This window comes from Alosa pseudoharengus, unplaced genomic scaffold (assembly GCF_046254945.1).
Source record: "Alosa pseudoharengus isolate Yale_2024_CS ecotype anadromous, Long Island Sound unplaced genomic scaffold, YU_APseudo_1.1 YU_APseudo_1.1_scf_2, whole genome shotgun sequence".
Classification (NCBI taxonomy): Eukaryota; Metazoa; Chordata; class Actinopteri; order Clupeiformes; family Clupeidae; genus Alosa; species Alosa pseudoharengus.
Genome location: NW_027468663.1, coordinates 42,074,498 through 42,091,358, shown reverse-complemented (window position 1 = coordinate 42,091,358; position 16,861 = coordinate 42,074,498). Strand labels below are relative to the sequence as shown.

General features: G+C 44.8%; 1 protein-coding gene across 4 annotated transcripts in view; it reads right to left on the bottom strand.

Annotated features, from left to right (window-relative positions):
- Positions 1–401: 401 nt before the first annotated feature.
- Positions 402–16,861, bottom strand: part of micu3a (mitochondrial calcium uptake family, member 3a) — a 31,048-nt gene continuing 14,588 nt past the window's right edge. The window contains exons 8-14 of one of the 4 annotated variants that reach the window (XM_076295017.1): positions 15,061–15,102; positions 13,122–13,217; positions 8,953–9,047; positions 8,502–8,673; positions 3,871–3,979; positions 3,525–3,682; positions 2,384–2,967 (exon numbers count right to left, since the gene is read on the bottom strand). In XM_076295017.1, coding sequence (XP_076151132.1) covers positions 2,899–2,967; positions 3,525–3,682; positions 3,871–3,979; positions 8,502–8,673; positions 8,953–9,047; positions 13,122–13,217; positions 15,061–15,102 — 741 coding nt within the window. In that variant the 3' untranslated portion in view covers positions 2,384–2,898. Of the gene's footprint in view, positions 2,330–2,383; positions 2,968–3,524; positions 3,683–3,870; positions 3,980–8,501; positions 8,674–8,952; positions 9,048–13,121; positions 13,218–15,060; positions 15,103–16,861 lie in introns of those variants that run through there. The other 3 variants (XM_076295015.1, XM_076295014.1, XM_076295016.1) reach the window with 3 other exon arrangements.

Here is a 16,861-nt window from a genome sequence, read left to right as displayed (position 1 = left end):
ATCCAGATATGCAGCTGATCTATGCTAGCAATTTGCTGCCGCTAGGGGCGCGTCTAGATTTCTAGGCTAGATCTATGCTTCTTTTTCCAAATAAGATCATCTCTGATTTATCTTTATTTAACTGCAAAATGGCTTTCCCCCATCCAGTTAGTGATGTGCTCCAGGCATTTACAGAATGAGTCAAAAGTTGTTTGGAGAGAGGTGATGATGATAACTTGTTTTGCAGTATTCATGGAGGAAGGGAATCCAGATTCCCAAGCAACAGAACTAAGAAATACCACTATGATGAATATGGGAAAATAGAGATAAGGAATGAGGTGCCATTGTTACCGGACCATCAAAGATACGTTGACTTTGGCCATAGTTACTGTGTTGGAGGTAAATAACAAAAAGACACATGGTTACTGCTATGGTAAATTTATCATAAATCTTGCAACATCACCCTGCTTATATACACTCCATAATAACCATATCAATACATATCATCTCCAAATGGCTTCATAATATACATAAAAATAAATATGACACAGGCTTTGATGAAACACTACTGTACTGTACTGTACTGTATGTACTGTGTATGTTTTAAAGACAGACGATATATAATTACTTTGCGGATCCTATCAGCAGTTACCCTAATGCATGCATTTAACTATGGAATGAGTAGATGGTCTCAATGTAAGTATGCATGTGCCCACAGACACACGCACACACACACTAGGAACCCTAGACACCCTTTAAAGTGATTTAAAACTAACTTAAGAAAGTTTTAATTGCTTGATTACTGGAATTTGAGTAGTTTTTTTTACATTCTATTTGCATTGTTTTCTTATTGCTTACTGTTTGAGTCTCATTGTCTTTCTTGCCATGTCAGTGCACACAAAAGTAGCCATAGATTGCATTTCCCAACTGGATGGCCATGCACAACCTTCTCAGGCCTTCCCTGCTAACTGGGGCGGCATAAACAACCATTCAGTTAATAAATGATCTTCCCTTAATGTTCAATAAAGGAAAAAAATATGTTGATATATATTGTTAAGACAACATGCTGATACAAAATGTCAACAAAGTCAATGGAATGTATCAAATATAAAATCCTTCTGGTGTTTGGAATCAAACAGAGGGAAATTATAATCAATCAAAAATGCCATGCTTTAAACTAAGATTAAACAACATATGACTAGATATGTGGAGAGAACTTTTAACCCCCATGTTCTGCTTGACTACATCCTACTGGTGTTCTATCTCACCATGGTGGTGTTCTTCATATAAAGACATGTACTTTCAACCAAGTAAAAAACAAAACAAAGCATAGAATGTTTAACAAGTTTCGAATCTTTCTTAAGTAATGTCACGAAACTCAAAGACTGAGACCAGTGTTAACAAAGATGACAGGTATGTTAGAAGATGACAGGTACAGTAGAGGATGACAGGTACACTAGAAGACAGGTACAGTAGTGTGGTAGAGTTGGGTGGGTAGAGTTGTTGCACTTTTTGAGTTGGGTGGGTAGAGTTGTTGGGTGGATAGAGTTGTTGCACTTTTTGTATTATGATTTGTTGTAAAATATCTGAAGTGACACCTTTCATTTGAACATTTATGTAACATGCACCTCCAGCCTCTTTATTTACATCACTAGGTCAAGCACAGGTGCCTTTTTCTGTGATTTGAATCTAAATGAAATGACGTGACAGTGGCAGGGGACAGCAGTAACACACCAATTTGAAGAGGTAAGTCAAGTTTACAGCAACAGCCATGCATTACTCAAACCCAGACTGTAGTCTTTACAGAGCTTAGGGCCGCAGCTCTCACCCTACTGCCAGTCGCCCAAAACTTAACTTATCACATTTGCCCCACAAAACATGTCAATAACTATTCTATATTCTGTCTCTTAACGATTGACAGAAAGGGATGCAAGTTCAAATTTTGAACATAGTATGCTGTTGCTATCACTCATTTGGTCTGTGAGTGTCTGAGCATTTTACTACTGTCCCCTTGCTCCAACTCTACCTGCTCTCCCCTACAAATACCACCTTCTCAGTCAACATTATACATCTGTCCCACTTATAATATAGACTGCTCTTGTTCGCATCAGTAGTGCAGTCTCTGGGTGTAAGTCTTGCAGGCCCCTGAATGGCCCTTCAGCAGAGTGAAAGTGTAACGTTACGGTCTTTTCTTCTGTCTTCCTCCTGTTGACCTCCTTCTCCTCCTCCTCCTCCACTCCTTCCCCGTCTAAGCCTTCTCCTTGAACCTCCTCCACAGCTGGCGGACATGCCTCCCACCCTCCGAGCGAATGCAGGTGGAGAAGGAGCCGGTGCCGTGTCTGTTCACCTAGTGAGCATGGACAAGGCAGGAGGCAAAGTCACGGCACACGAGATGTGAGGGGGGTGGGGGTGGGGGGGGGGGGGGTTGTAGGCTTACAGCTGCAGCAGCTAAATGTAAACAGGTATTGACACAGACTTGTCGTTCTGTTGTCAATTGTAAGTCAATATGCATTAAACAGAATAGTATTGAGCTGAACTGTACTGAACTCAATTGAGCTTCAGTCCATGTTAAAAAGGCAGAAGTCCTGTATGTCTACCTTCACCTTTGACTTTACTATGTGCATTTCTCAAAGAGGTGATCAGATTAAATCTTATAATAGTATGGAATATCAAATAAAAGATTTATGGCCAGTTTCCCGTACGACTAGTCCAGACTAAAAGCATCAAAGTTTTCATTTAGTCTATGTAATGGAAACAGGCCCTTAGAATCTACATCACAGGGAAAGGAAATATGACAACACTTCTTGAGTATTGGCCATCTGATTTGCAAAGGATAAGACTGCAGACTGTGAAGTCCAGTGCCATTAGTGTGTCAGCACTGCTGGGTGGTTTAGAGGAACGGAGAGCAGAGCACATTACTTATCTGCCAGCCAGCTCCTTCTTCAGACATGACTTGAAGGAAGTGAAGTGCTCCACGGCCTTGTAGCCCTGAGCAGGGGGAAGAGGACAGACATGCAGAGAGACACAGAAGGGTGGAAGAAAGAGGGAGAGAGAGATAGAAATAGAGTGAGAGATAGAGAGAGAGAGAGGGGTTAGTGGGTTATAAAAGTGTGAAGCCAAGACTGAGGCCAAGCAGGACATCAGGTAAGGTTGGACAGAAAGGAATATCTGCAAAAAAGGACAGTTCAAGTTGAATATTTAGCAGATATTTAGCAGGTAAGCTGTTAAGATGTCAGATGTGCTATGCAGATATACAGACATACAGTGCAGCAGGCATACAGTATAGCAGACCTGTTCACAATCTCCACTAGAGGGCAGTCACGCTCTGGCTAGTGTCTGATGCAGAGGCTTCTGTCAAATGCCTCCCGGATATCCAGGAGAAGGAGAGCAAGTGAGTGAACGGAAAAGGGTTCCCTGATAATCCAGTCCATCCACACATTTTACTTCAGCTAGTCCATCACATACCCATGTGCTTTCCTACAGTGTGCCGGCCTGTGCGCTGCATCGATACATTTACAATTTATTTGCCCCCCCCACCTCGTTACCCGTGCTCCGCGGTGCAGGCGGTCCTTCATGATGCCGATGAACTCTTTGTAGCTCAGTTGGTCGTCATGGTCCACATCAAAGATCTTAAAGATGGTGTTCACCAGGTGACGGGTCAGCTTCAGACCTGTCGCCACGTACGCGGCCCTGGCAAACTCATCTGTGTAGCGCAAGGGGTGGACAGACAGACAGACAGACAGACAGACAGACACACAGACAGACAGTTGCAGTAAATCTGTAACATGTTCACGTGCATATGTTTAACAGTGTCTTTTTAAGATTCTGTGTACTATGATGGCATGTTGATGTCTAGCAATAAATATGGCTAGTGCCTAGGTTGGAACAGACCTTGGCCAATAGAGCGGCTGGCAAAGTTGTACATTTGCATTGCGATAGTAAAATCCTCGAGGTTGTTCAGGAACTGGAAGAATGACCTGAACTCTTCAAAGGTGATTCCCTGAGAAAGAAAGAGTGAGAGGGAAATAAGAGCGAAAGAGAGACAGAGAAAAAGAGAGGAAAAGAGAAAAAGAGACAGAGGGAGGGGAATAAAGAGAAAAAAATGAGTTGATTTACTCACCAGACCAGAGGAAAATGACACACTCTTTCTGGCATGCCATCAGACAAGCATCGCTTTGCATACATGCGTGTGTGAGCGTGCGTGCGCCTTTGTGTGTGTGTGTGTGTGCGTGTGTGTGTCGGCCCATGTTTACAACCCCCCGAAAGGAAGACCAAAATATAAGATAAAACAGGCGTGACTCAAGCTACTGTCCAATCTAGCGGCTGGGACTGACGGCCTTTTCCAGAACATTCAGGTCATGCATGTTCCCCCCGCCATCCCAACAGATGACAGCCCAGCGGCACACGGCCTCCTCTCCTCTCCTCTCCACTCCGCCTCACCTTAATGTCCAGGCCCAGCTGCTTGACGTGAGAACATGACACAAGTAACAGACGTGAAAAAACAAACAAACCAAAAAAGCACAAAAACAGACAACTACAAAGGACTGGGGATGTGCCCTGGATATGCCGTGCAATGACATACAAGGACAACGGCGGTGACAGAGCTCCTTTGTGGGAGACCGGGTAATGTGTTCTCAGCTTTCTGATGGTGAGGATAGGAATGCTTCAGTGCACTTGTGTTAACCACCTCTACAGCGACAAAGGGCTCCATTTATATATTTAGTTAGCTATTTATTCTGGATGGTAGGGGTTCGGGGGGGGGGGGGGGGGGGAAGTGTCTCCACTCTCTCCATCTATCTTCAAAAACAAGCAAGGTACTGCACTCGAGGAGGCATGAAAGCCTCCACAACAATCGGCCAATCAGTGACCCAAAGCGCTGCCATGGCAGGCCTGTGAGATGATGCATCGTAAAGGAAAAAAAAAAAAAGAAAAGAAAAAGAAAATCTCTCTGTAGCTGCAGACAGAGTTTTTCACTTCTTATTTCAACGGGTCTATCCCATGACGGAAAATAGTGTGCCATTCATGTAAGCAACTTAGATGGCTTTAATACATTTTGTTGCTTAGTTATTACATGTGACAATTAAAAAAATATGTTTTAAAGGCTGTTTCCCTAAATGTTTTTTAAAACATGTTTTGAAGGCTGTTTCCCTAAATGTTTAAATGTTTCAATGTTTGAACTGACCAGCTTTTTTTATGTCAGGCTCTTCATTACGTACAGTCTCTAGGAACACTTTTTCCATGAATTTGAATAAATAGGTGCATTCAAATCCACCTGCAACAGAGACTGTTTTAAAGTAGAAAGCTCGCTACACTGCCTCTGGTTGGCTGATACTGATAAGTGACCTCAGGAACAGGCCCTTGTGTGTGCACTGGACACGGTCAGCCAGTCCACAGACTTCAGGAGCTGTCTAGGCAGGAGCCATCTCAAAAACTGACAGGACCAATTCAATTTGCATCTGCAAATAGTCTTACCTATCTCAATTAACTTCATTAAAATCCACTAAAGTATAACAATATTATAAACGTTATCTATAGTATGCCAATATAACTGTACTATAAACTTATAAAAAATAGGTTTACTTCATAATCTCATATATGAACACTTTATATGAATTAATTTCTTTCCCCAAAGAGATGAACATCCCTGCCATGAATCTCTTGTACTACATTACAAATAAAATGTATTATTATTATTATTATTATTATTATTTGGTGTTGTGTTGTGCACTGTGGAGGCCAGGAGTGTGTTTGAGCGTTTGCAGGCGTGCGTATTCGCCCGGTGGAGCGCGAGCACAGCGTCCCCCTCTGTGTGCTTGACCAGGTCAGAGGTGTTAAGTGAGGAGGAAGCGTTTAAGTCCTCTACCTGCTGTAGCTCAAGAGAGATAACACGTGTAATGATGGGGAAAATGCTTCAGACAAACACACAGCAAGATGGATGGCTATTTACACATGTGCACTTAGGATGTGGGGTGGTAGAAGAAACACACAGTCCTCTACTCACACATTCACACAAATACGGCTTGTTCAAGATAGAGACCATTCTATTATATATGGATCTCTCTCTCTCTCTCTCTCTCTCTGACACACTCTCTCTCTCTCTCTCTCTCTCTCTCTCTCACACACACACACACACACACACACACACACACACACACACACACACACACACAGATTCTAACTACCCCCCTACACACACACACACACACACACAAACCTGATACCTCCAGTGCAAACAGGAGAGGGGAGCCTGACAGAGGGCCGGGGCCTAAAGGGGTGCAGTGAGGCATGCTGCCCATCTCCTCTGGGGCCTCCCAAGCCACCCCTGGAGCACTCCAGCACAAGGCAAGGCCCGACTCTCCGAGCCACGCAAAGTGCTCCGAGGAATGTCCCCTTTGTCTCGCTTTTCTTACCTGCTCCCTAAAGGAGACGTCTGAACCCAGTAACAAGAGGGCCTGCTACTAAAGTTTCTAAAGGTCGGCTGAACCTTTTGAGAATTAGTCTCAATACTTTGTAGAGTTGGATATGTAAGACGTCCTTTTGTGGGGTCCTGGGGGAGAACATTCTCTGATCTGCAGAACAAATGTCTTCAGAACCACCCCACTTTAGGGCTGAACTGGGCCACAAGAGGCTTTCTGCTTAGGGACTTTCCCCACTGCTTTCATCTTGAATTGTTCTTGTCTGTGACTGTGAATCTTCAATCTAGCTGACACACCACAAAAGTTCCCCTCGGTTGGCACAATGTGGAGGCACTAGAGCGGAGTGGACCTACAGTACATGCTATCAGACGTGAAGATAACTGAACAAAGCAGGGGCTTGAAAATGAGAAGCTGAAGGAACTGTCCTGATATGGAACCAACTGGACTTCATATATAAAGCAACAGCTTGTTTGAGAACTGCCTGTTCAGGGACAGTGAAGTAAAAGTAAACAAAAAACGGCAAAAAATGGGAAATGATTCAGACGGATATTTTCAGTGATGACAAACCTCTTGTCTCTTTTTCCACAGCGTGAAAATAGAAATAACACACACAGGAACAGAAAGACAGTTTCACAAACACCACAGTGACACACACATCAGGCCTGCGTTTCTCTTTCAGTTCTTCAACTGTATGACAGGCAATCTCCATATTACATGCAAGGCTAAGTGTGATGGGCCATGACGTTACTATTTAACACATATCATTTCAATCTCTAATGGCAGTTTTACAAGGTGAGACATACTACTAGTCAGAGAATATGAGGCTTTTTAAAACACAAATCTTAAATCTAAATAGCTAAATCAGTTTCACAAACACCATTTGGGTCTAAGGTTGTGTTTAAGGTACAGATGCTTTAACAGAGCAAGGGCTTGTGAGAATTTCTGCACTTAATGACCACACATGGTGGACATCTCCCAGAGCCTGATAATGTGTTTATGGCAAGACGATGCCTTGACCCCCTCTGGGGAATGACAGGTGTACTCTCCACGGAAACAAACCCCGGAGCCCCGCTGGTCCTCACGCTCCGGCGCCCAGCTCCTGATTCACACAAGAAACTGGACAGTGGGCGTCTGCGTGTATCTGTGTGTGTGTGTGTGTGTGTGTGTGTGTGTGTGTAGGGGGTGGGGTGTGTTCAGGGGTCGAGTTTATTTGGTACAACAACTTGTCAATCCATCAGCAGGTCCCTCAGCCCCTCCCCACCCACCCCTGCATGTGGGTCACTCAGGAGGGCTGGGCAGGAGCGGGCTGCCCAGAGGTGCGAGCCTGGCCGTAAGATTAGCCCGCTCCATACAGAGCACAGTGTCAGAGGCAACACATCCACTATCTCCTGATGGAGCAGCCGTGCGTTCAGGTGTGGAGAGGGGCTCAGGTGAACACAAACAGCAGGGGGTGGAGGGGGGTGGGGGCAGGAAGAGGAGAGAAAGGGAGGAGGTGTGTGTGTAGGGGGGGAGTGGGGGGGGTGCTCGTAAGGAGAGAAGAGGAAGGGTTGGGAGAGGGCAAGGAAGGTTGGGGAAGACAGGATTAAAAGAAGGTAAAAAAGATGGGTCAAAGAGGTTATAAGGGTATGTGTGTCTTTCTCTCTCTCTCTCTCTCTCTCTCTCTCTCTCTCTCTCTGTGTGTGTATGTGTGTGTGCATGGGGGGCATAATTGAGAGTGCATTAGTAGGATAGGTGGGCACAGGAAATGAGTCACCATGGCTAATGCGTGCAATGGCGGACGCTAAAGCAGTTAGTAGAAAGCTGTCGTTTGCATTTAGTGTATGACTAATACAGGTCTGCTGCACTCTTTAATGACTCTTTAATGTCTGTGTGCATGTGAGTGTTTGTCCACGTGTGACTGTGACTGTCTTTGTGCACTTGTGTTCAGGCATCTGCCCCTGACTGGTGAACTATGAGGGAATGATGTGGATATTATGGTCTGTTTGTGCTCTACAGTGTGAGTAGAACAGCGCTGTGGGACAGGGTATGAAATCAGTGTTTTCTGTGAAGGAGTGTGGACAGTATACATGTGTGTGTGTGTGTGTGTGTGTGTGAGTGGCTCTGTACCTTCTCGTCAGGGATGCACTGGCGCACGTTGTCCAGGTAGCTGCTGATGTTGTCCACGGTGGTGTAGCGCAGTAGGATGCGAGCAAAGTCCTCCTCGCTGATGGTGGTCATGCCCTTTGAGTAGGTCAGGAACTCGATCTCCAGCACCTCAGTCTGCAGGTTATCCATGAACCTTGGGTGGGAGACACACACACATATATAACACTTCAGTCTGCAGGTTATCCATGAACGTTGGGTGGGAGACACACACAGAGCCAGAAACATTACAGATGTGTCTTTGTAAAGCTGGGTGAAACCTCAAACCTTACAAGAAAATCCCCTTTGACCTTGCTGTGTGTGTGTGTGTGTGTGTGTGTTTGTATGTGTGTGTGTGTGCGTGTTCTTTGTATATCAGTGAGTGTAGATGAGCCACGCTTATAATTTGTATATGTGCATGTGATCACATTGATACCTGTAGAAGTCATCAAAGGTCAGCTCTGCCTTGCCCTTCTTCCCAAAGAAGTGTACCAGCAACGATGTGTCGATCATCATGCTCTCGTCCACGCGCTGGGATTGGCCGGGCACAGGAAGTGGGGGCGGGAGAAAAGGGAGGAGGAAGTGGGCAGGGAGAGACAAAAGAAAAATGAGTGGAGCATTGGACAGGACAGGTGTCTATCACAGAGGAGGGTGGGGCCATCGAGCCGAAAGTGGCAGCCAGAGCACAAAGCCTCTACACAGAACAGTCGGTCAGTCAGTCAGCTTCACTTCAAACCAGACGCCCAGACCAGAGGACAAAGCGTGTTCACAAGGGGCCTGAGAGCAATGCCTGCACCAATCCGCTGATCTTTACACCATCTGAAGGAACGCTGTTGTTAGGCCAAAAAGGTTAGGAACAGGGAGCCATCCACCATCCACATGGCGTAAAGATCAGGCGCTGTGTGTATATACGTGTACATTTCATACAGACGTCAGCTATGAAGCAGCACAGACACAGACACAGACGCACACAGACATGCTGATCAAACACGACAAAGCTGGAAAGGCACAGATAGACTACGACATGGACATGGACACGGACACAGAAGGACACACACACACACACACACACACACACAGGACCAGACAATTACAAAGACACTTCACAGAGACACAATGGATGCAGAAGCACAAAGAGGCACACAGATGCTCTTAGATGAGACACACACACAAACGCACAAACAGTACACACACACATACATAATCCCCACATTGACATGCATTTCTGTGCAAACCCCACACAGGTAAATCAAACGATGAGGAGCCCGAGACAGAAATGCACTAATATGTGAGCAGATTCCACCTTTTTCCAGAAGTGACGGAATCACAGTTGTCTCTGAAACAGCTCTGTCGCTCTTTCTCACTCTTCAGTTCAACTCTATTCACTGTCCTTTTAATGCCTTTGAGATTATGGCTTGCTTACGTCCCACCCATTTATGGCTTGCTTACGTCCTCCCTTCTCTGGAGACAGAGTGCTAATAAACAGCCTTGATAACAGCTACCTACGGACGAGATCAGGCTCTCATCTTTCATGTACCAGAATCAGATGTTATTTAGGGCATGGGTGCAGCTCCCTCTCCCTGAACTGACTCCAGGTCAGTTCTGAAGTCAGTTACTGCGAGAGCGGTTAACGACAGCAAGCTGTTTGAGATGCTGAAGACAGAACCAGATAGATTTGGAACAAATCTGGAAATTTCGGAAAGGGGTTAAGGACTGAAAGAGATGGTGTAGGTCAGTTTGCTGGCCCTGAACACTGCTTCTCTAAGATGACATGATTTCAGAATTGGACTCAGTTGTCCAGAAAAAGGTGTTTTAGTTTTTGTTCTGGTGGCTTCTCTCAAGCAAGGGCTCTGTGTGAGAGCTAGGGAAAAAAAGACAAGGTGTTACACACACAGGTGATGGTTAGAGGCTCACCCTCTAAAGCCCATCAGCACCAGGAAGCCTACCATGCCACGGGCGCGGCTCACATAGTCACAGATCCACACAACCAAAATAAACACCACAACAACAGCAATGTCAACAACAACAATACGGATCACATGGCCCAGTCTCCAGCATTCCTCACGGACACAAGGCTCTGGGAGCATTCAAGGCAGACTCGTCCGTTCATGCTGCCACCGCACTAGCTCTACCTCTAGTCTAAAGTCCTATCCACAGGAGGGGAGGCGTTTCTCCCACCAGCCACAGAGGAAGAGAAGGAAGGGAGCATTCATAAAGGAGATAAGTCACATTTCATTTAAACGCCACTGGGACTGACTTTAGAGGGGGCTGCCTGTCAAACTGCAGACCACATACATGTGACAGCACACAAGGCTCGGAACTAGCTCTGAGCTACTGACCAGCTGAGGGATGGCTTTTTACAAGGGTCCTGCTCCCATTAAGAACTCCATTTACAACCATGTTTGTGGGCATATCAATCTGATATATTCAGCAACAAAATCAAAAGTTAACTCTGTAATAAGCACAACCAGCACCACCTGAGGTAAATGTAAATGGACTAATTTAGGACAGACTTGATTCCATATGTCACCCACCTTTTCTCTATATGTACACCGTATGGATTTAGACATAACTGCACATATCAAAAATTCTCCTTAAGACTGTCTGTCTCAGTTTCCTGCATGACTGACGTCTCGTTCTGCACTGATTCCTGTAAGCTGCTCTGACAGCTGTCTAGCAATGAGCTCACTCATTGTTGACAGCACAACGGCTGCCATAGCAACTGTGTATGAGTTGTGTTACCTGGAGGCATGCAAGGTTGAGGGGGCGTGGTTCTAAAGCTGCCCGACATTCTTTGATCTAAGTGTGGAGTTAAAAAACAGTGATTAAGAGGCCCATTAGTGATTATGGGCAGGAGGAAGTGTCTCTCTCTTTCTGTCCATCTCTCTCTTTATCTCCCCTTCACTATGACTCTTTCCCTCTCTCCTTCTGCCTTTTCTCTCTTTCTCTATCAGTCTTCTCCTCACTTCTCATCTTTCTTTCTCCTCTATCCCACTCTCTCTCTCTCTCTCTCTCTCTCTCTATTTTTTCTCAAACTAAGGCCTCTCTCCATTGCTCTGCTGACTCAGAGCGGAAGAGGGTAAACTAAAGGAAGCAGGAGGACTGTCATTTTCCAAGGGCCTGGACAAACACGCTAAGGCTACGCTAACAGCCCCTGTGTGATCTGTGTGTTGAGTGTGAATTAGCCCTTCTGTTTGCGGTGGGCGAATGAAAGGGCTGGGGCATAAACATACGTCTGGGGTTAGTCTGGATTAGGCTAGCTCCTACTGAGGCTAAAGAGCGCCAATTATATGCTTAGTTGGAGTGTTTAGGCAAATAAAAGACAACCACGGGGAGGAAAAGAGGATGTGTGATCAACCGTCTGGGGGTTAGCACATGAGTGTGTGTTTGCATTTGTGTGTATGTGTGTGTGTGTGTGTGTGTGTGTGTGTGTGTGTGTGTGTGTGTTTGTATGTATGTATGTGTGTGTGTGTGTGTGTGTTTGCGTGTGTGTGTTTGTGTTTGTACAGTATGTGTGTGTTTGTGCATAACTATAGGGTCAGTGTAAAATGTCCATCTTAGCATATTTTATATGAATTATATATCTAAGGGGACAAAGAAAAAGAAGAGTCTAACATATTAATGAAGTGTGTGTGTGTGTGTGTGTGTGTGTGTGTCTGTGTGTGTGTGTGTATGAGTCAGCTAGCATTGTGATTTAGTCCAAGAAATGTGGGCTAGTGTCAAGGTGGCAACTGCAATGGACACCTCAAGAACATATAAGCACTGATGACTAGCCAGAGTCAGACACAGTGAGACAGACATACATTACAGTACAGTACAGTACGGTACGGTACAGAAGCATGTGGAAACGAGGTGAACACAGCCCAACACCACACCAAACTGGTACAATGCTACACAAACAACTGTTTGCTTGTGTCAGTGCAACTGCACTATCAAACTTTATCTGAACTACCAATGAAAAAGGAGGAACAAAAACACTTACTGTCAAGGCGACACCTGGCCAACAGGTGAGTAAAATGATGACATGAGGTAAGGGAAGAAGTGAGGGGGGAAGAACAGAACAGGTGTAGAGAAGAAAAGAACAAAAGAGATGGAACACAAATAAATACAATTTAAGAGAAAAACGAGGAATAAGATGAGGCAGTGACAGATAATTAAGGATGCCCATATGGAAAAAGTATGTAAAATTCACATATGTTCATTTTAGATATGTGATATCAGTATGTTAACATAATTATGGCCCCTTTCTTAACATACTGTAGAAAAAGATTTGACTTCCTTGCATGTTAAGGTCATTATGCCTTTTTAAAATGAAATGCAAACACTTTCACACAAATTTATCATGCAAGTATTGTACGTGACGAGTGTGATTCCTGTTTTTTTACAGGCCTTTTCCATATGTGTGTGATGCAGGACATAGTTAATCAGGAGTGTATGATGGGAATCAAATGGACAAAAGTGAAACGAATTCAAAACTTAGATGGGTGTCGTAACAATAGGAACTCAGTGGGAAGTATACAGATAAACTAAAAGACAAAGTGGTAGCTGGGGTAGGTGTCTGCGGACATGGACGAGGATTGGGATAGGGACAGAGGACAGGTATACCTCTGCCAGGTCAGAAAACAGAGCTTGACTTGCGCTGCGTCTCAGCACGTCCCAGTAGCTCCTGGGCGCAAACTCCTGACCCTCTTTTTTAAGCACCTGTGGAGGAGGCGTGACCAAAAGCACAGCCGTTAGCGTCAGCCTTCGCGCCAGAGGACAAGAGACAAGAAGGAGGAGGGGGGAAAGGAGGAGGGAAAAAGACAAAAAAAACTCCCCCCTTTCTTTCTTGACGTAAGTTTTCTTTCTCTTACATTTTTCTTGCTCTTTTACTCAGGACCAGGGTACAAACACCACCTGCACACACACACACACACACACACACACACACACACACACACACACACACACACACACACACACACACACACACACACACACACAGACACACACACACACACACACACACACACACACACACACACACACACTCACACACACACACACACACACACACACACACACACACACACACACTCACACACACACACACACACACACACACACACACACACACACACACACACACACACACACACACACACACACTCACACACACACACACTCACACACACACACACTCACACACACACACACACACACACACACACACACACACACACACACACACACACACACACACACTGATGGTAGTCTTTTGGTAAGAAAGCCAATAATGCAGTAGGCAGATGTGTGTAGAAAGGGAGCATGGCTGGTGCACCTGACGATTAGCAGGTACAGATGATCATAGTAAAACTGTAATGATGCCCAGTGGCATTGTGGGAAGGGGAAGAAAGGCCGAGCGAGGGGCTGAACAGGGACTTCGGGGAGTGGGGATTTTCTCTCTGTCTTTACGACGCCTGTATATCACACATCACACACACAGCAGAAAAGCTCTTAAAGGGATTTCAATAAAGCATAAGTCACAGGTTGTACTCATAGTGTATGAGTAAGTGTGTGTGTGTGTGTGTGTGTCTGTGTGTGTGTGTGTGTGTGACTTCAAACGGAGAGCGAACTCAGGTGGCAAAGGGAAAGATGTGGTTAACCCCCCAGGGAGGGTGGTTTGTAAATTAGTACAGGGGTGGCATGATGGTTTCACTCATTTTTTCACTTCAGATAAGTGGGGGAACAAGAAAAAGAAAAAGACACACACACACACACACACATGCACGCACACACACACACACACACACCACTCTCACACCCTTAAATGTTTCTTAGTGACTTTTAAGTTCTTTAAATATATATTATACCTCCAGTCACAACACGAACAGACAATAACATTGTTATGTCCTGGCATGCTGTATGATGTACTTCTCCACCAAACACAGAACCAATACACTCAGAAATGTTTACAGAACCTTTACGCACACAAAACTAGATTTGTATATCACCAATGATTGCACTCAAAGTTGCACATATATTAAGTGTGTACACATTTGCTCACAAGTGTGTCGTAAAAGATCTGTATGTGTGTGTGTGTGTGTGTCAGTGCTTGATCAGCAGTGCTTTTACTGGTGTTAGCTGGCTCAATAGAAAACACATTTGGCAGTGCGCAGTGCATCCTCACTGAATACATTCGCCCACTAATTCATTTACAAAATCAATTGATTGCATTAGGGGCCGGATTGAGTCAGATCAATTACAATAATCAGATTCCATCACGTTTCATTGAACCTGTTTCCCACTTCAGTTTCTTTTAGGGAAATAAACCTGCAAAACTCCTCTAAACCTCCAACATCCTTGATTTATCAGTAAGTCAGCCAGTCAATCAATCAATCAATCAATCAATCAATCAATCAATCAATCAATCGATCAATCAACCAACCAACCAATCAAACCATCAATCATTCCTTCCTCCATCATTCTGGCACACAGACAGAAGACACATCATGTCCTTGCAGAGGGTCTCTAAACAGGCTGGAGCGGCCGGTGGGATACATACGCTGTTCACGGGGGCAACCTGATATCCATAGAGCTGCATACTCTTACACACACAGAGGAGGCGCACACAGAGGAGGCGCACGCAGAGGAGGTGCACGCAGAGGGGTCACGGCATGCGGGCACGCACGGAGAGGAGGAAGACAAGAGGGAGGAAGAAGAGGACAGAAACATGTTAGAACATGCAAGAGGACAGAAGGCAGTGCTTTTGAAAGAAAAAAAAACAAAACACAAAAATTACAAAACATGGCATACGCTAAATCTTCAACGCTATTACAATATGTTACCAAAGCTGACTATGACAATTCACTTGGCCAAACTTTCAAGATTCCACAATGGAAGGTGTAATATCACACAAGTAAGGCAGACAATGGGTACATTCGTAAATTCAATCTGACACACTCTGGACGCTCCAAGAGTCTGAAGCTCTGATGAAATACACGATAATTCCGAATTTACGACTGGTTAAGAGTGCTCGGAGCGCTTGGAGTGGCAATTTACGAACGCACACAATAACAATTTACTTGGCCAAACTTTCAAGATTCCACAATGGAAGGTGTAATATCACACAAGTAAGGCAGAGAAGTATGAAATATAGCAGAAGCTCAACATTTACAAGAATACTTCAGTTAAAGGACTGGCACAACCATTCCATGAACATCATATGACATTATGACAACTGAGGCTGATGGAGGTGTCAGTGTTTGTTATTATGGAATGTGTAATGGGACTTAAAAACCACTCCATAAACACTTTATATCTTTGCATGCCAACACTACTGCAATGACTGACATATTTGTGACAAATATACAGCATGACTTTTAGATCACATGACATGACAACTGCTGACAACTGCAGTTTACATGTGACAATACTAATGTTCGTAAAATGGAATGGTTGTGTCCAGCTCATGTGGACTTCACTGAACATTCCTGTACCACTGCGGGCATCCACTAGCCCCCTCCCTCTTGGTCAGGTCAGGTGTCATGCTACGGTGACCTAAAAAGACCCTCTAGTCAACTCAGCATATTAACTAACGGAGTTCATGTAAACCAATTAGGGGTCTTCCGCTGTCTATCTCTGTTCACTATCAGTTGGTTCCTGGCCCCGTAAGAGAGGCAGCATTCTTGAAGCAGTGCAGTCAATTCTCACCGCAGTACCCTATTACCCTCACAAGGCTGAAAAGAACATTTTGCACAATGGCGAGACACTGTTATGTTGGACAGGTGAGCAGGGCTGGCAGTGGCACTACTTGACATCGTTAATGAATATTAATAAAAAGGAATGTCCCGCTCTCTGTCCAAGCATGCCACTTTTCCACGTATTGTGGCGATGGTATTGTTCCTAGACCTTGCTCGCAGGCCCTTTGCCGGCTAAAATAACAGATATTCCACACTGATCGCTTACATTCAAAAGGGTTGCCATGACGCCAACACAAACAACACATATCACTGAGCGACAAAGTGTCCATTTCCTGTTATTCTACCCTATGAGAAAAAAGAAAACAAGAACACCTACTTAGGTCTGAACTGGTTCAAACAACATTCCTCAGGTCTTGCCCATGGATAAAGAAAAAGAAGAGTGCCTCAATTTCAGAGCTTAATACCACCCACAACACACACACACACACACACACACACATACACACACACACACACACACACACACACACACACACACACACACTTCAAAAACCTCCCCAAAAAAACTCCACCGTCCCCTTTATCTCCTCATCAAATCCTCTTGTTTACACTGGTCTGCACGGGCTGCTTACGGGAGATGTCACCCATCCCCTCGGCCGCGAG